Source organism: Sebastes fasciatus, chromosome 9, assembly GCF_043250625.1.
Source record: "Sebastes fasciatus isolate fSebFas1 chromosome 9, fSebFas1.pri, whole genome shotgun sequence".
Classification (NCBI taxonomy): Eukaryota; Metazoa; Chordata; class Actinopteri; order Perciformes; family Sebastidae; genus Sebastes; species Sebastes fasciatus.
In genome coordinates, this window is record NC_133803.1 from 28,439,864 (window position 1) to 28,466,956 (window position 27,093).

The 27,093-nt window shown below is 40.3% G+C and overlaps 1 protein-coding gene across 4 annotated transcripts in view; it reads right to left on the minus strand.

Annotated features, from left to right (window-relative positions):
- The window catches only part of LOC141774400 (kinesin-like protein KIF20B), a 64,263-nt gene that overhangs the window by 22,432 nt on the left and 14,738 nt on the right, over positions 1-27,093 (minus strand). For 2 of the 4 annotated variants that reach the window (XM_074647054.1, XM_074647053.1), the window contains exons 9-30: positions 26,641-26,752; positions 25,669-25,740; positions 25,337-25,483; positions 24,947-25,109; positions 24,624-24,776; positions 24,369-24,494; positions 23,845-23,984; positions 23,628-23,748; positions 22,817-23,006; positions 21,408-21,568; positions 19,821-20,237; positions 18,353-19,539; positions 16,683-16,821; positions 15,301-15,423; positions 15,042-15,096; positions 14,498-14,623; positions 13,565-13,698; positions 12,945-13,100; positions 12,348-12,575; positions 9,783-9,911; positions 8,523-8,630; positions 7,085-7,294 (exon numbers count right to left, since the gene is read on the minus strand). In XM_074647054.1, the coding sequence (XP_074503155.1) occupies positions 7,085-7,294; positions 8,523-8,630; positions 9,783-9,911; positions 12,348-12,575; positions 12,945-13,100; positions 13,565-13,698; positions 14,498-14,623; positions 15,042-15,096; positions 15,301-15,423; positions 16,683-16,821; positions 18,353-19,539; positions 19,821-20,237; positions 21,408-21,568; positions 22,817-23,006; positions 23,628-23,748; positions 23,845-23,984; positions 24,369-24,494; positions 24,624-24,776; positions 24,947-25,109; positions 25,337-25,483; positions 25,669-25,740; positions 26,641-26,752 (4,397 nt within the window). Of the gene's footprint in view, positions 1-7,084; positions 7,295-8,522; positions 8,631-9,782; positions 9,912-11,024; positions 11,304-12,347; positions 12,576-12,944; positions 13,101-13,564; positions 13,699-14,497; positions 14,624-15,041; positions 15,097-15,300; positions 15,424-16,682; positions 16,822-18,352; positions 19,540-19,820; positions 20,238-21,407; positions 21,569-22,816; positions 23,007-23,627; positions 23,749-23,844; positions 23,985-24,368; positions 24,495-24,623; positions 24,777-24,946; positions 25,110-25,336; positions 25,484-25,668; positions 25,741-26,640; positions 26,753-27,093 lie in introns of those variants that run through there. The other 2 variants (XM_074647055.1, XM_074647056.1) reach the window with 2 other exon arrangements.

A 27,093-nucleotide genomic window follows, 5' to 3' on the forward strand; every position in this document is an offset into this window, starting at 1 on the left:
TTTCAAACTGTTAATCAAAAACACTTAAGTGAGCTACATGTTTCAAGTAGCTGCATCACACAGTTGATTCAGTTTCTAAATAGCTTTCCTCTTGGTGCTGTCTCAAAACGATTTTCATCTTTTATTCAGCAAGGTTCACTTTCCAAGACTGTAGTGTCGAGATCCATCTCAGAAAAACTGAGTCTCAAGTAGATTTACATAACGTCAGAGTTCACTTCACTTACGAAAATACCAAGGCAACATTAGCGGACTGCTGTAATCATAATAACCAACTTTCACTATTCGAACATTTTAAATGGTTAGTTAGGGTGTATAGAAGTGGGGTTGTATGAGTTACTTATCCATAGTCCGTGCATTACCTACAGTGGATGGCGGTCGGCACGCCCCCAAATTAGAGAAGCAGACAGGCACCGGTGCAAAGCAATGTACTGCTGTGGACGGGGGCCAGCAGCAAAACATATTTTATCCACCATACTCAAAAAAAAATCAGTATCAGTTCAAGTGTACTCTATAATATAGAGTACAGAAAATATTCTAAATATAGAGTCTATATTTAGAATATTTTCCGACAGGGAACTGAACTGAAAGTGGAACTTACCTATACTGTTTTTGGCAGCTGAGTCTGGTGGCTTTGAAGAGAGCACAGATAAGATTCACTTTCAGTTCAGTTCCCAGTCGGAAGGGGCTGTCTGATGGCAGGATAAAGCAGTGAAAATATTCTAAATATAGAGTACACTTAACGGATACAGATTTTTTTAGGTAAGCCTTTTTATTTAGGTGGCTAAAATACGTTCGTTCCTCTGGCTATGAATAAGTACTTCATACATCACTTCTGATTTTATACACTGCTCTAGAGGGCAAGGTTGACAGCATTTTGTAGCAACATTTTGTGGAACAAAATGGGTAGGTGACTTAATCCTCTGTTAAATATACATCTTATTTAGGGAGATTAAGTTTTCCTGGAAAGATAGAGTGGAGTGTGTGCCATGTTAAATGTGATGCCATGTATGAGCACCTCTCCTCTGCAAATGGTCTTTTTGATGTTTGTCTGCTAAATCGCTGCAAACCAAAATGCCCATTACAAGAATAAGTCGATTTTAAATGGACTCAGCTTTGTCAGTTTTATTATTTTTAACATGGTAAAAGCCTACATGTACTCTGATTTGCATAGCATTTATAACCTTGCCCTTGGTGACAAACAGTTATTCAGGGAAGCTTGTTGTCACTGAAGGTGTGAAAATTGCTGTCAAAATACTGCCAAGTCCCAGAGCAAGGGTGTCAAACTGATTTATATCTGCCAACCTGCGCCGAGATGGGATGGCACCATAACTACGATCAACCCCAAACAACAGGAGTAAAACTTGCGTTGGCTCTACATGACATATTGTATATGAAAACAGTGTTATGCTTGTATAATGGGGATAGTCACGTACTACCTGGGGGTTATATGCTCTCAATTCAACAAAACAAGATATAAAACAACTACCAACTCCAGAACAGGACTTTCTTGGAATATAAAATAAATATGTTATTGTTAGATGAGGCATATAGATTAATTGTGGGTTCATTTAAAGGGAAATTACATGTTTGATAAGAAATGCCTCGTACTGCAATAGGGCTGGGCAATATGTTTGAAATCATCATCATCATATTAATATTAAGAAATTATAATTTCCAATATATGGATCAACAATAAGGTTAAGGTTAAAAGGGACTGTTTGTAACTTCTTACACGTATAAATCACCCGGGTCGGTGTCCCATGCGCGCTCGCATATGCGCACTCACGTGTGGCTAATAGAAGAAAGACATTTCTACTGCACTGTGTTGCAGTGACGGAGTATATGGAGCCAAGTTACTGCATTCAAATGTGTTTTGAGTGTTTCTTATGATGCTTTATCAGAGAAGAACAAAATATGCAACATGAAAACTTGTTTGCGGGTTAACCACACGAAGCACTGTTAGTTTACACCGTATGAAATGAATACCCACAGCCTGAAGATTGCGGCATTTATCAAGTCACCACTTAAAAAGCTGCTGCACTCGTCAAAGAACATCTCAACCATGAGTATCAAGCAAAACACAGTCTCCTTTATTTGTCCTTTGATATTATCCTGATATTATCATTTTGTCATTCTGGTCCATCATGCACAAAATTGGCTCGATGGCTTGTGTTGCACTTGCTATTAAAGTAACTTTATCAGTGGTAAACTTAAAACACCGAGCACGTACAAGTATGAATTACCGACATAAGGTGTTTTCATGCTTAAGAACTCCGAATAAATCAGCACCTCCCAAGCTCACTGTCACTTGGGATTATGTGGAAACAGGGGAAATTCAGTGTTTACAGGATGAGTAACAAGCAGGCAACACTGTGAAATTACAATAATGATGATATATAATATTAATGACAAAATGAAAGAGGCAGCAGGAAAATATTGACTGGTTTATATTTGCGCAGAGATATCTATATTATCGTATATTAAATTATCGTTACCTTTGTACAATCTTGTACTTTGCATCTGTCAACACAATTCTTATTTTTCCAAATGCAGACATGTAGGTTTTTCAAGACGATTGCCAAAGAGAGAAAAAGGAAAAGGAAAATAGTGAGTGATTTCTGAAACAGGAGCCGCACAAGCTGCAACCAGCGTTAACCTTTGCAGACAGTGACAGAGGAACAGTGATGTGACAAGTGAACTGTACCCGACCTCGTGTTTCTCTGAGTGGGATGCTTGTTTAATATGTTCTCTGGGGGGAGTGAGTATGTGTGTGTGTGTGTGTGTGTGTGTAGGTGTGTACAAGTATCACTAAAGAGAGTGTGTTTCTCATTGTAAGTGGCAGTTATCATTAATGAGATTGTTTTTTCTCACCCATGCATGCGAGTTTTTTTTACCATCTATACTGTATGCTTTATATCTACTCGTGGTGTTAATGTCATTAAAGGTACGCTTTTTTCCCCCAGGTGTTAAGAATAATATTCTGTTAAAATGAAGGACACATATACATATGAAGCAAAAATATGGTTTTGACGCCAAAAATCTTTAGTTGCACAATTAAGAACCGCTTTTCTTCCTCTACATGTTGAGGTTGGCAGATACTATAAAATATTCAGGAGGGAAAATAGATTCTGCAACCTGTATGATTACGCAGAATTCATATTTTCTTTTCTATCTATGATTAATCACTGTAAGAGAGTCAATTTTTTTATGAAATGATCAACAAAACTCTGAAATATTCTGGTGTATAAATGTTAAAAAATGCTGCTGCTAATCTTTAGTGCATTTACGTTCTCTAACTAAGGCCACATGGACATTAGTCTTATGTTATTTTCTCTACTATAATCATACGATATACGTTTTATCAATCATTTACAAATTTAGTTGTACAAATAAAAGGTCTGAGAAACATGATTATGAAAATGATGCGTATTCGTTTTCTTTTTAGTTGGAATATTGTAAGTGCTGCATTCTTGATCTGATTTATATTAATTTGTGGTGTCTTGTAAACTCATGTAGAGCAAATATGTACGTACATGTGTCACATGCCTTTGGGAGCCAGATTTAACAGAGGCATTAGCCCACTTCCCTTGCATTAGTCGGAACACACAAATTAACATAAGCGCAGCTCCTCAACTGCATTACATCAAATTCCAGTGAGGCGATGTCCTGAAAACAACCTTTACCCCGTTTGCCCTCCAGTGCAGCTTCACTTTTCTACTAAGTCTGCTCTTGTTTCCATGGAGCCTCTTTGGTCTCTTCTGGGATTTGTCTTCAAGACGATGTGTGACTTACAATTATTTTCACAGAGCATCCAGTTATCGACCAGTTCACAGGGTGTAAACTCTGTTTCCAAACGGTACAGGTGGGATTGGCTTGTTGACCTTGTTACTTGTACTAGTCACACTTTGCCTACACGGTATGCAAATTGCATTCGTTGAGCTTCTGGCATGTGCTTGTGCACTAACTAAATGCTGTATGCATTTTCTACTGCACATGTTTTGTATGTATTCTATTAGACGTGACATATTTTATAATGGTGCCTTTCTACAGAAATATTTCTATCCTTGTCCTATACCTAGGGCTCTACGATTAAATCAAAATTATTTTTTACGGGACAAAAATTCAGCTATGTTTGTGTAAGCAGGGAGATCCGTTGCAAGACAAACACTACTAATTTCTCTAGATCAACAAATGAGAACTGTGTGACGCTCCACGGGAGCTCTCATAGGGAGCGAGAGAGGCAGTACACTTGTGAGAATAAAAGGCGGTGAAAGAAAAAGATTTTTTGGAAGAACAAAAATGTGCACCGGTGAGGTAGAATAAATAAATGCGAATGTATCCAAACCCCGGTGTACTCGTACCATACAGACATGTAGAGTCTGCTGTGTAGAACTGGATTCACAGACGATGATGTCAAGAGCACCTACGTTACTTTGCAAGCAAGAGTTACACCATGGATTAGTACAACCGTTCCAATACCCATACTACCATACTATTCAGCGTGAAATACAAAGATTTAGTATGTCCCAGTACATAGTATTTCAAATGCAGTATGTCAAAAATACCAGGATGTCCTACTGCATCAGGTCGCATTTTGCAGTATGCAAGCCAGCATGCTTTTCTGGCTATTCTGACCCACAATCCTCTGTGCAGCGGAAGATACGTCACTAGCAGTGGCGGCTGGTGGATTTTTTTTTGGGTAGGGCCAATCAATTTCAACAAACATCCTAGTACGATTCAATGCAAAAAAAGGTATCAAAAACGCATTACTACTTTGCAGTTACATTTTTATCATTTATTCCAACACTGACATAAGGACATCTTATTCATACAATTCAGTATGTTAATATAACATACGACAGATCATTTATAAAGGAAATGGGCTGTGAGAGAAGAGAAGTGGAGAGAAGCGAGAGACGAGAAGACAAGATCACGCGAGAACTGACATGAGCCCTGACGAGAACAGAGAGAGACACACGTGAACGTGCGCGCGCACACCATGGGCCAAATCAGTTTGGCCCTCCCGGAAGTCTTTTTTACGGCGCTGATTGGATGAATTGTATGTCATTCATGCTTGTAATCATATATCTTTAATCAGTGATTGGCTGTACTGCTTATTAGACCCGCCTTCCTTGGGCCAAATCCATTTGGCCCCAGAAAGTGCACGTGCAGCAGAGCAGCTGAGAGGTGCACTAGCAGAGAGTTCAAGGAGGAAAGCAGATATTTGGCGCAGTTATCCTATTTTACAAATATTACGGGTATATTCCATAGGTCAAAAACACACATATTGACAATTTTTATAATTTTTATAATTTTTATAATTAATAATTTTATAATTTTTTTTTTTTTTTTTTGGTGGCTCAAGGTGGGTGGGGCCAGGCCCCGTGGCCCTCTATTGGCCGGCCGCCACTGGTCACTAGTGACTTATCTATAAAATAAACACGAGAGAGCACAGACAGATGACAGCTCACTCACAGCTCACTGACAGCTAATTGACAGAAGCCGCAATGACAGACTTCAAGTGTAAGTGGGCTACCAACGTTACATATTTTTGCGACTCGTGTGTGTATAACGTTGATGAATACATTCATATAGGCAAATTTTGCCCAATTGTGTGCAACCTGCATGCAACAGTGTGTACTTTGTAAGGGCAGCTGCAGTACGTACTGAAATAAAAATAAAAAGTATGAAATTGGGAACGCAACAGAAATCTTCAGTAGAAATTCCCTATCACTGACCACTCAAACATCCAGTGGAGCATTTAAAAAAAACAACTACAGAGGTCACGGCATGGATTATTACCTAGGTGAGCCAAAGATATCGCTCTGGTCACCACTGCAAAACAATGGATTCATGTGTTGCTGGACAAAGGCTACTCAAAGTTTTCCCGCAACTGTACTCCATGTTGTGCTAACTGCCTTATGTTGTGCATTTAAATCCAGGTGACGAGCAGCAGTTAAGGCAGACACACACATGAGTGTATCATCTGAGTTAACAAGCTGGGTTACCCTTGAGGATCATACAGGACTGAAGCAGGTTCTAATAACTGCTGGAGAAAAATATGGTTTGCCAACATCAGATCAAAACATTGAGTAAGAAGTCTCCCAAAAGCCCAAGTTACACCTGGCAACAGGTGACCTGTGTATTAATTAACATTTGTATCTTTTTTTTCAACACACAGGAAAACATTTGAACATAAAGACACTTAATAACATATAAATATTTGTTTCGCTGGAAAAGAAAATGGTATCACGAAGAGTCATGGGAGAAAATCATGATCTCAATTCTGAGTAGAAAAAAAATCTGAAAATTTGACCAGAGTCATGTTGCCTTACTTTTACCTCTATAAGTTGTATTCTATTATATGTAAAACATACAAAGAGGGCAACAGAGAATGAGAAAGGAGAAATCACAAGAAATTATTGTCTAATGCCAGATTCAAAACCAAAGATCTTGCAATCACGAAATTTGCACACAATGGCAACCTCACTACGTACGTTTTAATACCTCCATTTCATATATCACTGTATTATTTCAAAATCAGTACAAACGTATTCATGGGAATCGTTTTGAGTTTTTATGTACTGGTGTAGAAGTGCCAAGTTTAGAAGTACAACTGCTGTTGGTCCATTCTCAGAATTAAATGTTAAGGCAATCCTGCACTACCCGGTGCTGGATTGATAGTAGCTTAGAGAAAGGTTTCACAGTGACATTTTCTCCGCAGAGCATGTGTGAAAAATGAACTATCATCTCTGAAGATAACTGAAAAAGCCCATCTCTGCGGCTCATGTTGCACTGTTGTTTTTTAGTTTTCAAGGGAGGATTTATTTTTGGAAACCAGAGGGGAACAGGGTGTACAAATGCAGCACCATACAGTGGGATGTTTTCACGTTTGCCATTTTTTGTAGTTGGAAACAGATAGTAGGAAATGTATCCACGAAGGGCAAAAGAGTTGTGTTCAAACCACCTCACGGATTAACTTGCTTATTAATAATTTTTAATTATCTCTTACTTTGGATATAAAACATGTTTTAACACCTGGTGAATGTGTGGACAAGCTGCTTTTTGTTTGACTAGATCTTACCTTATCCATCTCTCCGCTCTTCCTCTTGCGTGCAGAGCGTGTGATTTTGACGGTGACGGTGTTCTCCTCTCCCTGGCGCCGCAGAGCCATGCGGTTTGGCTGCAGAGGGCTGAAGGAGATCTCCAGCTCCGGCCGGGGGAAGCGGCTCATCCTGCCGTTCTCTGTGGAAATCTCAGAGGAGTCCAGCACGGACGGATAGCCAGCTGAGCCCTGTGGGACCGCACGTGATTTTAAGGTTAAAGGTCATTTCATGGTCACTCAAGAGAGAAATGTGTCTAGGTCTGAGGATACAGGCTGGTCTGTCTGTGACTACAAGGTGCCGAACATACTGATGCCTTTAGACCTCAGACCAAAGAAGAATGAGGGAATTGGAAATCATATTCTTGCAAATGATTCAACATTTATGGAGTATTATGATGAGGTTAACTGGCTCCTATTCATTTTGTCTGATGTTCCTGTCTGACCAGCTGCTGGCTCATTTTGGAATATCTCCCACCAAATGATCGAGACCGAGATAATGTGCACACCAAAATGTCTTGACCATCGACTACCTCAGCCACCTTATGTCGACAATATGCAGCATCACTTTGAATTGGATGTTTTTTTTTTTTTTCCCTTTCTAGCAGTAGAAATTGTGTAGCAAGCCAAGAGTTTGGCAATTTTGGAATAAATAAATGTAAACAAAACAGTGTGATACTACTCAAATCATCAGCCTGTTCTGTAAAGTCATTTAAGGGGGCTTTCACAAGCCAACATTTAGTCAGGTTTAATCAAACTCTGGTACGTACCAAAACGCAGGCTGCCTGTGGAGGCATTTGTTGAGATGGATACAGGTAAATGACAGGTTAACATGAGTGTTTGTTTGACATCGGGGCCGAAGTGAACATACAGAATACGCTAAATAAATTCCACAAAAATAGTGACGTTTATGGAGTAAATTGGAGATAAACTGGAGGAGGAATTCCTGCGCACAGCAGCCTAGATCAGTGCAGAGTCAGAGTGAAAACTCTTCGACAGCGGTATTTCAAAGTCTGTGATTCCCTGCATAGAAGTGGCAGCTCTCGAGACGAAAATAATTAATTCGCTCGTTCGTACACGCCCCTCAGTAGATTCTTTTTTTATTTGGTCTGCTTTAATTTGTGCACTCTGAAACCGAACCAGACTAAATACAAAAAGTATCAATTTCACTCTGATTCGGACTAACTTGTGAAAGTGCCCTTAAGCGCTCACTGAATGACTCTGATCCAAACGCAATGTTGTGTCGTTGTTTCATTTGAAAATATATATTTGCAAAACATCATAGAAAAAATGAAAACCTCTAATCTAATAACTTATGTTCAACAAGTGTCTGCAAACCCAGAATTAAAGTTTTGGACCTGATTCATGAAGAATACCACAGACCCATCTTTTCCATATTCACTTCCTCTCATGAGCTTACCTGACTGCTGACTGACGCTCTGGTATCCCTCCTTCCTCCTGACTTCTTGTTAATGGATTCACACTGGGTTTTCCCAACCAATGTAGCAGGGCTCTCATTGCTTTTAGTCTGTCACAGATAGAATAAGAAATTGAAAACAACGTAAATCGTGACCACAGGTGTAACTTTCATCCCACATTTATCTGCCAGGTGACAAAGCTCTACAGATAACAAAGAACACAATCTCCAGCATTTTCAAAGGGCCTCCTCAGTTCCTGGAGCTGAGGGTTTCTCACGTACAGATGCTGTTAAATCCACCGGACAGCGTGTCAGAAAAGTTTAACACTAGCAATGTCAACATACCGTGAAACACGACCAATCCTTGTTGAACATTGCTGTTAAGATGTACTCAAGCTCAAAACAAGAAATTCAAAATGCTCCAAGTCATAACAGTTTGTGGTCTGCTGGCCACATTTTCGCTTGAGGACATTCCATGAATAAAACAAGTAAAAAGGTGACATGTTCCGTGTCACTGACATGCAACTTTGTGTTGTCTACTCCATTAATTATCTTACTGTCTTTTATCATTATTCACATTCCCACTGTGCATTTAAACCTCACAAAAGATATTTGAAAACGGTTGAAAAAGAAAATGACAACAGAGGAGTCAAGCTAAAACCCAAAGCAAACAAACAAACACAAACATTTACCCTGCCAGGCTCTTACTGTGTCTCTATGCTGTGTACTCTGACCTTTTCAATCCTGGCCTTAGCACAAATATAAAAACAAACATCAGGATGAGAGCAAAACTATGCCGCCGCCTGCCATCGTGCGAACCACAAGCATTTTTGGCTTCGAGAACGAAACAATAACTACAAAGCTGTGTTCTTTAGAACTTGAAAAAATACGATAATTTCCAGTATATGGCTCTCTTTGACGTTGTTTTGGGCCATTTGGACACCAGAGAAATGCACTATGATGCTGGAGTGATTTGAGAAGCTTACTCAGTTTTGATAGATTCTATATAAAGATAGAGTATTTTCAGCTCAGGTGTGCTTTAAGTAGAACAAAATGTAAGAACATTCTGATATATTTGGGTGTGTAAACTCCTTTACACTTGCAATATTTTGATCCACCATGAAAAGATTCTAATAAGAGACATAAATTCAAGATGAACACTGCTGCTGATCTTTGCAAAGGATGAAACCACAAATCTTTAGAAAAATGCCACCTTTTAAGCAAGCAATCATATTTCGGGTTGAGTATTCCTTTAAGACTGACCTGTTTGACTGTGTCCTCCTGTTTGGCGTTTGAGGCCTTGAGCTCTTCCTTCAGTTGCAGGATCTCGGCCTCCCTTTCAGACAGAGCAGCCTGATGCTCTGCCACGCCGACGCCACCATTATCACCACTCTGTAACAGGAAGCACATGGACACTGAAGGATGTTTTCTGTCTCCACCCCCCCTTCAATGTTATGCTTTTCACCAAAAATGTTGCTTGGTTGGAACCATTAATGCAATAGAAAATTAGATTAAACCATGTATAATTGAAACTTAACAAGCAACCAATAATGAGGATTGTTTTTGGACTAGGAAGCAGGCTACGTAACCGTTATTTATCGGTAAACATCCACAAAATTAAAAAACGTCAGGCTTAAATTATCCGACTTTGCAAAAATATCTAGTTAGGCCTAGTTATTCCTTAACACTTTCTAATGCATATATTGTAAACAAACACAATTAACTCAAATATTGCTTTCCTACACAAATCAGAGGTTGCCATTTAAGATGGGAGATGTACAGCTCATATTCAGGGAGAAACAAAAATAAAGCCACACAACATTTTGAGCGAGCACGGAACCATGAAACCTAAATGGGCATGACCAAATATCCCGAGGCAAATGTACAAGACAACGCAGTCAGTGGAAAACTCTGGCGAGATTGAGCTGTTTGTGAAACAAATGATGAAATTGCTTGCAATGCACCATGACACTGGTCCCTAACCCTCACCTCACCCTGAAAACATTAAAAAGCATTAGTTTTGACAGACAGCAGTAGGATCCCAGGGCAAAATATAGTGTTGGCCTGGAGTGACATATGGCTAAAATGAAATGAAACAAGAAATGTCTTTAAATGTGTGAACAAAATGACAACTCAGCCATAGTTGCTATCAAACTTCCAAATGTTTCTAAAAGTGTCTCAGGAAGTGCTAACGCTCCTCAGATGTGGACATGCCCAACAGTGCATGCTTTTCACTGGACATTACTTTCTGGCATTGAACCTGTGATGCTGGGGTAATACGCAGTTACTAATCTAATGCAAACCAACAGCTGTGTAAAATAAGAATATTCATTATGAAATATTATGGAGTGTGATCAAGTGTCCTTTTTAAACGACTGGTTGCAAAAATGAATCTTTGTACATGAATTTGGTTCAAAATTACCTTCAAATTTACATTGAATTTTGAAGACAACGAAGACATCCTATTTGAATTGTTATTTGTTGATAAAAAAATAAATCCAAAAAAAATCAATGCTTTCAATAATCCTTTTATGATTAGCGCTGCAGTTTGGATATCACTGCTGCGTCAGGTTTTGCACTTTTTTGCACGTATCGAGTTTCCTTCATATCCTTTGTGGCTCTTCAGATACAAAGACGCCTGCATAAAATTTGCTGCAATTCTCTCCCAAATGTTTTAATCAATGCAGCAACACCAGACACTGAGGCGAGCATCAATTTGATTTGGTGAATCATTGCAGCCTGCCCTTCACACTGTCTGCTCTGTAGCTATCCTGGGGAAGCTGCCTGGTTACAATGAGAGAAATTATGTTATTTTTGAAAACCAAACAAAAGCTCAGAGAGAACAAAATGTTACTTTGAAAACCAAACAAAAGCTCAGTGGGGACAAAATGTAAGAGCGCAAAGAGCAAAATACTGAAAAAATAAATAAAAAAAAATAAAAAATATATATATATATATATATATATATGTGGAACAGAGACAGGGCTCCACTTTAACAAGGATGATTCACCTACAAAACCTCCTGCAATTTACCACAGAAGGAAACGGAAGAAAGATGGAACTAGTGGTGACCCACAGCTTTGATAAGCTGCTCAAAAGTGTGACAAAAGTGGAAGAATCTCTGCCACCAAGTACACTCCTCCACTGGGTAACATTACAGAAACCAATTAGTAGAGAGAGTAATGTCAAGTAATTCTTATCTATCTGTTCAATTTTGTTGCAAACTGTGTTCCACTGCTTCCCTTTCCTCCCTTCCCTCCTTAGGGTTTCGGTAAAGTTGCTGACTGAGTCTCTCTCCTTGCACAACATTAGGGTCTGCTCTTCCAACAAATCCTATCTAAAGGTTGAATCGACAGAGTGAAATGGGGCAGAAAACTGTTGGTGTGGTTCAAACTTTCAGTAAAGTTTCACCTCCGGCTAAATCCCCCCGATCAATAGTTTCACAGCAGGTGTTTTGCCTTGACGGATAATGGGAACAAATTGCTCTGACATCATTGATTGGAGTGTGTACAGAGGTGAAACATAGGATGTCTCAACTAGAGGAGAGCAGCTACTTGTTTTTAGTTCTTTGTTACTGAAGGCTGAGTGATCCATTAAAAGCCTCAGGGCTTTATACACAAGAGGAATGTTAACGGACTAAGAGATGTGAGATACTATTACTGCAACCTGCATCTTCTGCCTCATCTTCATCTCCCCTTTTAACTGAAGCAGATCTAACACTTTAGGATGTTTCACTCAAATTCTCGTGGTCAGTCTCTGGTGTAAAAAGCAGTTTACATCTCCAGTGTGTGGTCCCTGTGTCTGTCATCATTGTTATGTTATACTGACCTCTTGTGGTGGCTGTCTGTTATCTTGACGTAGCTGTTGGATGAGTTTGTCTTTCTCTGCTTGGCTGGAGAGAAGCTTCTGTAGCTGGACCTCCAAAGCAGCTACCAGAGTGTCTCTCTCCTTCCTCCACTTCTCCATGATCTGCTCCTTCTCAGCCAGCTGGGATGACAAGGACTCCTGACAAAGAGGGACATGTAAAATATGTGGAGGGGAAACACTGGTTTTGTACTGTATGTATGTATGTGAACGTGAGTGAGAAAGAGATACAGAAAAAGAAACGTATACATTTATATATTTATATTGTTACACCAAAACATCAAAAAACAAACCTGTTGAATAAATTAAAAAAAGAGAAATTTGCTATTCTTAGACCACTAACACAAGTGAGGCAAAAAACATAATGTCACACAAATCAAAATGGTTTAATCCTCAACTCTATATCGTCAATACTTGGTTCAACTGTCATCAGTCTCAGAAGGACTTTTCTTTAGCTGCAGGTGTACTTAAGCTCATCTGTGCTTTGAGATTAATTCTAACATGTTGACATGTCTACATGCATCAGCTATTGTTTATTGTGTAATATCACCCTCTTCCTACCAGCTGGCTCTGCTGTCGAGTGTAGCGTTCTCTGTCTTCGGCAAACTTCCTAATTTCCTGGTTCCTCTTGCCCTCCGCCTCTTTAGCTTGGCCGATCAGGGACAGCTTCTCCTCCAGCCACTTTTTGCGTTCGACGTGGTGTTTCTCTGCACACAGCTGTACACAAAACAGTTATTTAATTCTTTTTAGAGAGGATTTCTGTATAAATATCTGGAACATGTTTAAGCTGGAATGCCTAATAAAATGCCTATATCAACAAAAAAAAAGGTGGTATCTACTACAACTGCCTACATCAAGACAAGCTACCTTGATCTGACAACAGACATCAGTTTTGTATATGTGATCAGGGTGAGTTGTCAGTTTACAGTAATTCCTTGTTGAAAAAAAGCGTTGCTTTTTTGTTGCCAGAGAGGGACGTACAAATACTGTTGCGCCAAATTTGTGGATGACTGAGAATCACCTCAGTAAAATATTCTTGATCTATCACATTTTCAACAGGAATGATTAATTATCTATTCCAATAGGAATGTCGTCTTTTTCCTTCACACGTTGCATTTGAGAACAAACACTTCTGGTCCCACCATCTAACACAACATTTGAACATAACTTCCCTTCGTTACCTTCAAGCTTTCCTGAGCCTGGGCAGCTTCCTGTTTGGCCAGCTTGAGGTCATCTGATGGGCTGTCGACTTGGCGGTGACGGTCGGTTCCACGTCGGTCCTGCTGCAGCAACATCCCTTTCAATGTCTCCACCTCTGTAATGGCAAAAAACAGACAGTGAAAGAAAGTGAAGAAGATAGTTTCAACAAAATGAATACTTACATTCAAAGAGGAAACTAAGTATTTTTAGTTTAACTTTAAGTTTTAACTTTATATAACTGTCTTGCCTAGCCAAATTTACTAAGTGTAATAAGTAGGACCAAACATAGATTTATAATCTTTGCTCAAGTGACAGACTACATCTCCATATATACTATAAATCTTGCCATTTATAGTTTTTAAAGATGGAAAGTTTCAACTGAAATCTGTGCCTTGGGAAGGTATTGCTTTAAAAAAAATAATCTCAAAGTAGTCGAGATAATAAACCTGTGTGGTGGAGGAAACACTCAAGCAAGACGTAAAAAATGGAATTTGGTCTGGTGTTATGAGCCTGTGACTAAATCAAGTTTTATTTGGGGGTTTTATTGCATCTGCTTTTATTTGTGCATCTTCTTGTGGTGTGCTATACTTCACACTCTGCCTCCTGTGTTTCTGTCCTCATAGCGACACAACACTGGCTGACTTACTGAGCTGACTTTGGTATCCAATTTAAATGTGTTATTGCTGTGAGGAAATACAAGTTTACTCCAGTCTCAGTGTCCAGTCAGCTTCATTTAATGTCTTTTATGCACAGTCTTGTTTTTCTCTGCAGCTTGCAAAGATAAGAGGATTAGACTAAGCTGTCCATGGGCCAAACCCCATGATTTTTAAAATCAAAATAATGAAATCCACATTCTTTCCACAATATCTGGGTCTGCTGTTCATGTTCTCTCTTTGATTTTTTCAGATCCTTACCGCTGGAGAGCTCCTGGATGAGGTTAAGTTTCTCCTCCAAGACCTGCTCCATCTGATCCTGCGTCTCTTCCTGCTCCGTCAGAGCCAAACGCATGTCCTCCATCACACGCTCCTTCGCTTCAAGGTCTACAAATCAACAAAAAACACACCCAGCCAGACACACACACACACACACACACACACACAAGGTACAGGTTTACAAGCAGAACACCAGAATCAACCTAAAGAACACCTGGCCAGAGCAATAACATGTAAATTGCTCTGCTCTATAAAATGTTGACCCCTGAGGGAGGTATTCTCCTTTTCATTGCCCTTCCATACAACAGGTAAAAGGTCAGACAAGTTCAAAGTTTTAGGATCTTTCAACAGAAAAACTGCTCGCGAGATTCACTTTCGATATTATATAGATCAATATTGACAATAATCATCCGTTGCAGCCCTAGAAAAGAGTGGCCATGCTGAACTCAAAGGCAGATCTCTTTCCACAAACATGACAAAATGCTTTTCCTGTAGTGAACCACACACAAAAACACCCATCATTTACCTTTACAGGCCTTCTGGTAGAGCGTCTGGTCAGACTTGATGTCAGATGATTGTTCCTAGAGGAGGAAAGGAGGAGATGAAGCAATGAGGAGAGCATGAAGATGGCACATCGATATACCAGTATGGAGGGAGCCAAAGTGAAATCTGCTAGATTGCATACTAGCACACACCAGGAACAGAGTGCAGCTCTTCCAGTGCAAACCGAGTTAAAGCCTTCAGAGATTTGGTCTGGTAAATGGAAAAGGGAAAGATTATCTTACCACTTTGAGTTGCTGAATGGTTCTGTCTCTGTTGGCAACGTCAGACTGAAGCTGCTTCTTGGCTTTCTCCGTGTCAGCCAGCTTCTGCCTCAAAACCTTTTCCTCTTCTCTCATGGTCGAGATCTTCAGGGGGAAAAAAAAGTCAAACAAAAGTTTGCACAACATTATAGATCAAAGTAATTTAAGCTGTCTGCTGTTTATATCAGTGTCCAATTAGTATGCAGTGATCCATTTTTTTGTGTTCAAGTTCTTCAACACTGAACAGTGTTCTTCCTCTGGACCATAGAATATTTTCAAGTATGCATTCAAATTTTACAATATGACACCTTTAAAAATGTAAAAAGAAACGTCAAATCAGGAGACTGCAACAGAGATTAAACCAGGGCTGTTCAATTAATCAAAATTCACTTGCAATCACAATTATGGTTTCCAATGATTACGAAAAACAAGATAATCAAGATAAAAGATTAGTGTGCCACATTCCAGTTCCCAATGACACTCTTGTTTTGTCTTGTGTTATAAATCCTTCACGGCGGTGCACTTTTGCATCGCTCGGCGGGTCAGGGACGGCCGCTCAGGGTGGACGGAGCCCCTCATGGGAACTCTCCCCAGGGCTGGCTGGCCTTCACCGGGTGTATTTGTGGAGCGCTGTGACCGACTCTAGGTCGGCTCGGAAGGCCCGGGGTGAAGGTGGCGCTTTACAGCACCCCTCGTCCGGACCTCTCCGCTTGGTGCTTGCTGTGCCCTCTCTCCCTGTGGGGAAAGACGAGGCTCCTAGCTCCCGGTACGACTGTCAACAGGGACAGACTGTCCTCAGTGCAGCATTTTCTCAATGCCGTGTCATCCCCATTCATATCTATACAACCAGTGTGTTGGGTTCATAGATCTGCCTCTTCATTTTGCTTTCAAAGTGCATCAGTTTGATGCATTTAACTTGAAAATATAGGCTACAGAATTTTCTTTCTAAATGCACGATGTTTCCAAAGTCAATGATTAATTCTGTTAAATAATTGCGATCTCAATATTGACCGAAATAATCGCGATTATGATATTTGCCATAACTGAGCAGCCCTAGTTTAAATCATGCAAGTGATTTAAATAACCCACAATATCCACTGTGTTCAGCTGTGTCGCGTTCGGCGCCATCGCGACTTCTGCAGACAATCCGCTGTCATTCCAGATGTTGTGGAAATGTCCACTGGGCGTGAGACCAGAGTGTCATGTGCAGAGGCTCTTGTCTCCGCTACCCTCATCTTTACACAATGGGTCTATTTTACCAGAGAAGCTTATGTCTTTAAAGCATGCAAATCATTTGTCAATGTATTAAAATTTATTGGCAACAGACTTCCTGACTTTGTCTTAATAAAAAAAATGATGCGTACCTCTTTCTGGACCTGCTGGATCTGCTTCTTGTAGTCGGCTAGTTTCTCTCTCAGGTCTGAAGTGTCGTCCTCTTTCCTCTGAAGGTCGAGGCTGATGCTCTTGACTTTGTCCGAGTCCTGCTTGGCATTTTCTTTTAGTCTGGGAGAGCGAGACAAGATAACAATGAACTGCAACCAATTCCTTAAACAAGACAGGATAATACATTGTGGTCCAGAACAACGTCATTGTTTTTCATACAGTGGGTGGATGGATGTATTAATTCAGCTCTCCCTGGATCCAAGGTACTTATGGAGAGATGAAAGGCAAGGTATTACAGAGAAAATGTATTTCACAGTGACAGAATAATATAGTTTAGTACAGAACCACAAGACAAGGTAATACAGAGAGACTGCTTCTCACTGTTATTAGTTTTCTCTGTAACTCAGAGGAGGAAAGTAAACAGCTCCAGGACAACATACTCTAATTTAGAGACTGCTTTCTGGCAGTTAAATAGATGGAATCCATTAAAATGGTAATATATTGCAGATATTAAACATAATGGCATCCTAAAAAGCTAGCATTGCAGCAATACTTGCTAAAGGAGGAGCAATACTATTATTTTCAACATCTTGGCTATTTAAGTGTGTAATTTATGCCATCTTGAGGCTGCATTTCACGTTGCTTATCAGACTCTTTACTGAAGTGCTAAAGAATAAGAAGGAAAACAGCAGGCTGCCATTAAAAATTCAAAGGGAATTGAATTTCTCTCATTCTGCTGAAGAATGACTTCAATATGGGGGATTTGAGACAGGAGAATATAGTCTGGGTGAAGAAGAACATACACAAAGTGTATCCCTTGTGACACACAGGGGAGCGTTTAGGCCTCGCTGCTTCTTCTTCTCTTTGTTTATTGTTTTAATTCAATTGTTTTCCAATTTATATATTCATTTGTTGTTAAGGAGGTTAAACAAGACCATGAAATAAAATAATTTGCCTTTAAGATTTCAGAATATTTCAGACAAACACACTGTCTTTTGTAATAAACTGTCTCTGTGACGAGGAGGAGTACACAAGAGGTATTTACAGCCCAACAAAGCTGTCTAAAAACCAGGTGTTTCCCACTGACAACTGTAAACATCTGATTTACAGTGAAGAAGGAATTCAGCTGATGCTCTTAACTTCAGGCATTTGCTGAACCAGACAAAACATGATTTCCTACTTTACTACCATATACAGTACTTATATAACATTCTGATTTCTGGTCTGACCTAAACCACTAAACTTTAAGTAAAGTAAATGTTAACCCTGGAGAAATAGTAAGTCCTGGACTACAGATACACCTGGAAATCAGAGGTCAAGTTGAACATTCATCAGATTGCTCCGACCATGTTGATGTTGAGATTTATTAGATGACAAACCGGAAGCATAACCCCAAATTTGTACCAGTGATCTGGATCTGAGGATGATTTAGACAGTCGGGTCAGGGACCTTCTTCAGAGCTGGCTTTTAGAAAGCCGGGCTAGGAGTAGGGATATCTATGATGCTAGTGTCAGTCTGCTGTTAGGCCAGGGCTGACAGTGTAGTGTGAAAGGCTCCAGGTAGGGAAGCAGAATTTTACAAGACCTTTACGAGAATTTACATACAAAGATGTAATTTCCCGCCCTGATATGCAAAGGAAATGGCCGGTTACCTGTTGATCTCCTCGGCTTTCTTCTCCAGCTCTGCGTCCTTCTGAGCGATGGCCTCATGCGCCACAGCCAGCAGCTCCCTGCGCCTCTCCACCTCCCTGCGTCGGGCCTCTTGGACTGCCTGGCTCTCCTCCTCCTCCCGCTGCTCCTGCGCCTTCCGCAGGTTCTTCTGCAGGGATGTTACCTGTGCCTCCTTATCCACTAGCTTTTTCTGCAGCTCTGCCTCTCTCTCTGCTGACACGTTGGTCGCCTCTGCTAGCTTCTCCTCCATCTGTTTGTCCTTTTCTTTTAGCATTCTCTCCATTTCTGAAGAGGCTAGCTGAATTTCAGTTTTGCTGGTAGTCTCTTCCATTTTGGAAACCTTTGACTTCAGGGATGTAATCTCAGTCTGGAGATCAGAGTTCAACGTCTTGAGATCCTCTTCAGCAGCAGAGCTAGAGGAGTTGTTTGAACCTTTAACCTTAGCTTCTTCTAATTCGGCCTTGAGCAGCTCTGCAGTTTGCTCCTGCTCGCTGAGCTTTTGCTTGAGATCATCTAAAAGTTTGTTGAAGGTTGCATTCTGTTCATTCAGTTTGTGCTTTAACTCCTCCAACTGCTGTTGGGATGCCGCTTCTTGTTCTCGCAGCTTCCCGTTGAGCTCCTCTGCCTGCTTTTCAGAGGCCTGTGTTTGTTCCTCAAGTTTTGCTCTCAGCTGTTTTACTTCTTCTTTGGAAGCATGTTCTTGGCATTCGAGCTTGGCCCTCAGTTCATCCAGTGGTTGCTGCGACATCTTTTCTTGCTCCTGAAGCTTCTTTCTCAGCTCTTCAACTTGCTCTTTTGAAGCTGCTTCTTGTTGATTCTGCTTCTCTGTAAACTGTTCCAGCTGCTGGTTGGAGATCAACTGTTCTTTTGCCTGTCCTAGCTCGTGCTCCAGCTCCAGCATCCGTCTCTGCTTGCTCTCATTTTTCTCTTTTTCGTTAGCCAGATTCTTCCGTAGCTCCGACACTTCTTCTCTCAGCTGATCATCGACAGCTCCATCGGACGATGCTGCTGAAGTTTGCAGTTCCTGTTTCAGGCTTTGAACTTCCTGCGTCAGGGTGTGGATCTGGGAAGTCTTCTCCTGGATCTCCTTAGAGTGTTCGTCCAGTTGTGCCTGAGCAGTTTGTAGTTGGACTGACACTTGTTCAGCTCCCTCCTTCTTGCTGGTCACCTGTGGTAATTTCCATAGATAAATATATTTTAGTCATGTAGCACCAAGACCTTTTAATGCAACACAAATAACCATTATTCCAAGACACACACTAACAGCTTCCAACAGACCTCTCATACATATATTCTGAAACAAATTCCATTTAACACAAGTTGTATATCTTGAGATAAGTATCATTGTTTCATGATTCATTGAAAATATTATTCTGATAATGCCTTCAGCTACATCACCCCTTTTGTGTGATGTAGCTGACAACATTATCAAATCATACGATGGCCCACCTGGCACTCTGTGGCTTCCAGTCTGGCAGTCAGCTCTCTGACTTCTTGTCGAAGTGCATCACCCTCCTGTTGCCTTTTTTCTCTCTCCTCAACCAGCCTGCTGATCTCTTTCCTCTCCACTTCCACAGCAGACTGCTTTTCTTCTGAACAGGCTGCGATGGCATCGTCCTTGGCTCTCCTCTGAGCTTCGAGGGCTGCCATGGCTTTCTGGTTGCCTTCTCTCTCTTCTTTAAGGGATGCTAGCACCTCCTCTTTGCTCCGCTTCAGCTCCCCGAGTGTGGCGAGGGCCTCCTCCCTTGCTTTTCTCTCCTCTTCTAAGGATGCCAGGGCCTCCTCTCTTCCCATAGTCTGGTACTCCAAAGCAGCGAGGGCGTCTTCTCTGCCTCCCTTCTCCCTCTTAAGGTCAGCCAACGCCTCCTGGGTGACAGGAGTAATGATTCATTTTAATGTTTAAACAGCATTAAATAAACTTAACTAGTGTGAGGAGAGCGTCACTGAAAATAGAGATTAAGTCTGGCTGCGGATTAAAGAATGTTATTTTAAAAAGGGCCACTCATAATAAGAGGTTTGCATGTTTTAACTCATTAACTGTATGTAATGGCATTGGAAATCATAAACCCTACATTAAACTCGACCATTTCCTAAAATATATCGGTGTTAGGATTTCATACTTTCCAAGTAGTAACTGGTGCCATTTATTCAAGTGCCATTTAGAAAAAAAATGTTGGGGTAATTCCTTATTTTCCTGGTGAAACCAATAAAAATGGTAATACACGCACATCCTGTGTCCGATAGGATGGGTGCTGGATCGAAGAAATATAGCAGAATAAAGCAGATAGATCCGCACACCAAATAGCTCCCCTTAGAAAGATTTTTCTTATACTGTAATGTTTAAAGCACCAGGCTCTTCCTCAGGCTTTGGTCTGAGTAATCCGTTGATTTATTCCTGGCAAGTGAGCAAAATTGTACATGCTAACAGGTGAGCTGTATGAGTAAGCCCTAGACATGTACATGCATGACATAACAAACATCAGGCTAATACTATGTAGGCCAGTGACAGCCTGGGGGTTAGAAAGACAAGCTTTGGAACGGGTCATTGGTTTAACTCCATGAACCTATGAAAATGTGAAATGGTAACATTTTACCCTCCTGCTGTCAAGGATCCACTGAAAAAGGCATTAAACCCCAACTGATTTAGCAGAGACACTCATTTGTCAACATGAATTAACAGCTGCAAAACCATAAAGAGGGCAATTCTTGGGTATCACTGTAAAACTGAGACTCTTCTGGATCCAATGAGCTCAACTGTATTAATGTGTGATGATGTTAGTCCCCATAGAAGCCATTCCACATAGTCAGACCACGTTTTCACTTCTATGTGACATCTACTGTTGACCTGCTATCTACCCCTAAAGACCCCCTTCCCCCCCCTTAAAAAAGACAAAAACGTGTCTAAGCTGGCCTTAGATGTTTAAACCTAGCTTTCCATTCACTGACAACCGGTTCTACTAAGAGTTGTCAGCATACTGATGACAAGGCATTCAGCACCTCCTCCTTGTTATGCAAGCCTCTTCCAAGGCTTCTTACCTGCAGCCGCTCTCTCTCACATGAACTCCCCTCCTCAACCAGCAAGGAGCAGCTCTGTGACCCCAGCTCCGCCACTTGTTTTTCCAGTTGGGCGATCTCTGACGACTTCTCCTGGAGGAGAAGCCTCCTTTCCTCCTCATCCTCTACTCCGCTGGCTTCACCTAGGAAATAACACAGAAAATGAAGATTATAAAACAGGATGTGAGAAGTAGGCCAGAGGTGACACATTGGTGTCCAACTGTCTTCCAACAATTTTGGAAGAAAGGCATGCTGCCATTTACCACTTTAAAAATACATTTTGCACTGTCAAATGGATACCTTATAATACTCGTTATAATATGAAGGTTGTTACATTTTTGACATTTCTATTATAAAACATGACATATTTATATAAAATGTGTCAGTGACAGGCCTTCTTTCATTCTGTGGAAATGCTTTTTCCACAGCCTTCATGGTTTGAGGATAACCCATGCCTTTAAGCTGGTTCACCAAAAAGACAAAATGACCTATTTTCCCCCCCTTACCATTACTGGTTCCAATCCATGCAAATAGTTCTGGATTTATTTGATGAGGTTTTCAGATCTATGTGGTGGAAATAATTCCATTGGCGGTGCTCAAAAACACTATTGCTGAAGTTTTCAAATGTTAACAGAAACAGTCTCTGTAACACTGGATAATCAATCCACAGACCGCACTGTAAACAGGTATCTTTGGAGCAACTCTCTAATCAGGAACATAATTGTGATATGGGTGAACTGATCCTGAAGTCATTCTGTTAAATGCCTAGGATATAGGGCTGCACAATTATTCGCGATCACGATTTTGGCTTCTCACAATTAATTGAACACGATCAACTGTGATATTGACGTTTAAAATGCTCCGCTCATAGAAAACTCTGCTGCATATCACAGCCAGCCACCAGGGGAGCGAATGAGATGTTTGTCTTCACTTTTGGGAAGCTGTCATGCCGCTGCAGTGTTTCCTGAATGTTCCGGCTGCAGTCCAGACTAGTAGGAGACTAGACTGTAGAGCAGACGGGCAAAACGAAAATGCACAGAATTCAGGTGAAGAAGAGCCTTATTTTATTGTATGTATATTGTATACATATTTTGATGCAAAAATGTGCTCATTAGCAGGGATCTAGCACAACATGGAAGTGAAAGTAGTGCTCAGTTTATTTAAATGTGAAAGTGCGATAAAACTATTTTGTCCCTAAAGTTATCGTGAGGAATAATCGTGATGTTAATATTGATAAAAAAAAATTGTGATTATCATTTCGGCCATAATCGTGCAGCCCGACTGGAATATTTACATTTATCTGTGCATCAGTCCTCTAGACCAAACAAACTACGAGTGAAACTATGAGTGAAAGGAGATCAAGACATTGATGGATTCATATGTGTTTTTACCATTGTGTTTGTGAGCCATCTGCTCTTGGACTTTCTGCTGGTGCTCATTCAGTTCCAACACCTTCCTCTCCAGCTCCTCCACGGCGGCTCTTCTGTCTTCCTGAGCCCCTGCTCGGCATGAACCCAGACATTTATGAGCAGCCTTCTTTATGCCTGCCAATTCAGAGGAGAAGGAGTCCAGAGATGTGTCCTGCAGGAGGTAGGAAACATCAGAGAAAACAGTCAGGGAGAGTAGTTGAGTGCATTCCCACAATCTGAACATCCAGGTGTGGTGCTCTGTATGCTCTGAGGCGGTTCAACTACACCTGTCAGAGTATTCCAGGAACAAGATACTTAACATCTTACCTGCTTGAGGAGGTACATATTATACAAATGCTGCTTGGGTGTTTAACATGGGATGTCAAAAAGAGATCAAATAACTTGGATGACTTTGTATGGAATGTTAGAAACCTTGCAATTCCCTTTGCTCTAAGAGCAAATTAAGTCGTTCCAACAGGAATCATAATTATTTCAATGGCAAGCTGTAGGCAGAAGCAGGTCAAAGAGGAGTCAAACTCAATAATTAAGGCAACTCTGTTAGTTTGAACTGGGTGTATGAAGTGTGAGTGTACCATAAGTATCTTCATACTAAGATGCAATGTGATAGGTATCAAATACAGCCACTGCATATTTGCTGTTTCATTCATGTTTTAATCATTCAATATTTGTTATCAAAAATCAGTTTTTGTATTCATAAGGTTTACCCAACCAGTAAGTAAACAAAACACACAATACATGGAGGGTGATCCAAGGAAATGATAGATTGTGTTACCATGGCTTGTGCATCTTGACTGGGTCCAGCAGTGCCCATTTTGTCAATGAGGTTCTTGAAGATCTCCATTCTCCTTTCTGCTCGCTCCTCCAAGATTTCTCTCTCCCTCGCGAGACGGTCACTGAAACAAACACACACATTTTTGTACGATTTAACAATTATCGTACCCAAAATGTTACTGGTCACATCATAAATAAACAAAACAAAAGAGTCTCACTTGTAGTCATTCTGCATCTCAGAGAAGAGCTCTGAGAACTCTCTGCTGATATCCTCTCTGACTCGCGCCTCCATGAGCAGGTTCTCCGCTCGCTCCTTCTTCAGCTGGACCTGCAGCTGTTTCGACAGCACCACCTGCCTCTGAGGAACGCAACACACAACAATAAAGAGTTTTAACATGAAACTCAACGCTGTATCTACACTGTTGGACTGATCATCCTGCAATGAGCAGTTAGATGGAGAGTGAGAGTGCTCATTGCTCAGACAATAAAAACAACCTTGTGAATCACTTCAAAACACACAAAAGTCCTGGATGAAGAATCATTTAATTTCTCCAGGTTCCGATCTACCTTGCGATTCTTAACGCCCGTCAATACTATGCATTTATTTATTCTTCCTAATCTGAGGATTCACCAATAATCCTGCAGCTTGTCTTTTTCTTTTTTTCTCTTTTAATGATATATCAAGCAATTAGTGGCAACTTCTTTTTTAAAAGCATGTAATTTTTAATAGTTAGGCACTGACCTGGTGTGTCCTTTTACAGATGAGAATTTTATCATCACTTTCCTCGCCGTCTTCTCCATTGCCCGTCTGATCCATTGTGTCCTCCATCAGGCTCTTTTCTTCCTCGTATTCATCATCCTCATCCTCCTGGACAACAAAATTTTAACAAAATGTATCTAGTGATATTTCAAGCCAAGTGAAGTAAGATTAAAATTTTGTATAAAATGTAATAAAAGAAAGGAAGAGCCTCATGATGTGACCCCGCCTCCACCCTACCTGTACATCCTCAAGGCTACTATCCCAGCCAATCAGGGAGCTCCTCCTGCTGCCCCGCACAGCCTTCCTCTCGGCATTGTTGATGATGAAGGATATCTCTCTGGCGGACCTCTGGGGCATGATGGGAAGGAGCTTGGTGGACAGAACCACAACCTGGAAACAGACAAGAGAAAAAAATATAAATATATAATGTATAAGAATAATAATGATGTATGGATACGTTTGTTTATGTGTGTTGGCAAAGTCTTCAGCTGAATAAAAAACTGGGGAACACTCTCAGAGAGCAAAGCACAATAAGAGAGAAAATGAAAATGTGTTCGCACCTTCTGTGCCACAGCAGAGAATTTGAGGACGTTGAGAGTCTCATCGTACATGGAGGCACACTGGTTGATGTTGACGATCATGCAGGCTTTACCTCGACCACAGAAGAAGCCCTGCAGGTAGTGAGTCAGCTTGCTTTCCCTGAAGGGAATGTGCTGAAGCAGCCTGAGGGATGGAACAGCTTAGTTAGCATAGATAGATGTGCATTCTGAACTGTTTGTCCTGCTACACTTTTGAAGCTGAATTGAAGAACAACTTGGGCAGAATTTTCTTAATCAATTTTTGGCCATTAGGGGGTAGAAGAAGAACCAACCCTTTCATATTCCATTAAGTCGTTTGATTGAAAATCAATTGAAGACAGAGAAAGAAAGACGGACAGGTAATAATCTCACTTGGCCTGCTGATTGTGTCGCAGTGCGTTGATGCATTTTCCCAGGATGAGCAGTGAGGTGTTGATGTTTCCAGCTTCTTTCAGGCGCTCTCCTTTATTCTGGGTCTTGGCGCATCGCTCCGAGCCAGCCAGGTCACACAGACACAACCTGATGACAAACACATAAAGGACATAACTCTTACACAAAAAAGCAGACTGTACATTTTACTAAACTGATTTTATTTTGCATACATGCACACTTTTTTAATGCTGCCTTGCTTCACATTTATACAGTTACTCACTTAAAACCATGTTTATATACTGTATGCCAGTTAAATCTAAACTGTTACTCACTCGCTGACTGCATGGACCCTCGGAGTCCCAATGACTTCAATCCTCAATATGCGAATGGAGAAAATACTGTGACTGCAGAAAGACAAAGAAAATCAAACATTGATTTCAGTAACTTTGTATTAAGATGGAATAAACAGGCTCTTAAGAGAGAAACTACCAGAAGAAATAAGCACATGGAGAAATAAAATCCATACAACACAGTTCTATAGTGGACAAAAGTAATGCTTGTTCACAGGAACATTAGGGCTCTTATATAAATATAATATGGAAGTATAAAATAAAGTTTAGTAAAAAAAAAAAAAAAAAGAGTTATTCTCCAAAATCCTGAATGAAGAGTCATTTAATTTATCCAGGTTACAATATCATTATATTATATTATATTGTATATTATATATATTTAATTTGTAGTAAATATGTTACCGCCTTCAATAACCAAGATAAAAAGAATAAAATACATTTTGTAAAAAACAAATACATTTGTAAAATGAATATTCTGTTCCCCAAATCAGTGTGATCACCTGTGATGGAATATATTATCTCATTTATCTCCATAACTGTCATATCCTCGGTAAATGAAATTTATCCATGAATGGAGCAGAAAGAATAACCTCATGTAGAAACTGAGGGGTGTCGAGTATGCTAATGATCATGTTTAACAATAAGACACCTCATGAACAACCTCATGACATTCATTAGGTTGAAACAAGGAATTTCCGACATGTTTGTGAAGTTAAGAAAGTTTGTTGAATCTGAAGTAAAAAGTAAAAAGAGATTTTGGATAATATAAAAATCGAGGTACGATATCTTTGACAAGTGTATTCCACAAAACATACAAATGGTGTCTTATTGTTGCAGGTAAAGCTGCTGATTTGGGAATAAATGCTTATTTGACGTTTGCACTCAGTGTAAAGATGCTGTGTGAAAAAAACTTTAAGCTGAATATATGTAAATGCTGCTGGCTGTCGTCCTCACCTCCTGCTGGAGAGCTGGTTGAGTCGGGTGGACGAGAAACTCTGGTTCTTCTTGCCCAGCTTCATCACCTTGTAAGCCTCTTCTGCATCGTTTACCTGAACCCAACGCAGATCTAAATAAAGATGTACAAAAATAGGAGATTCATATAAAACTGACAGGAAATGGTCCTCTATTTCTCTCTCATTTTTTGGGTTGTTTAATTACACAATGGCAGAGTAGGAAGACTTAAAGAATTCCAAAAAGGTTTCTGACAATTGGTTTGAACGTTCACTCAGTTTTATAGTGTTTCCATGAATAAATTGGTGAGATAAAAAGGGAATTATTTGATTTTAAAACATTTACAAATAAAAAAATAAGGAAAAAAAGGTGGCATGGTTTTCTACCAATGAAGAGCTATAAAATTTGATAGAAACAGATTTATCTAATAGAGGACATTGCAGTACTCATTTCAGC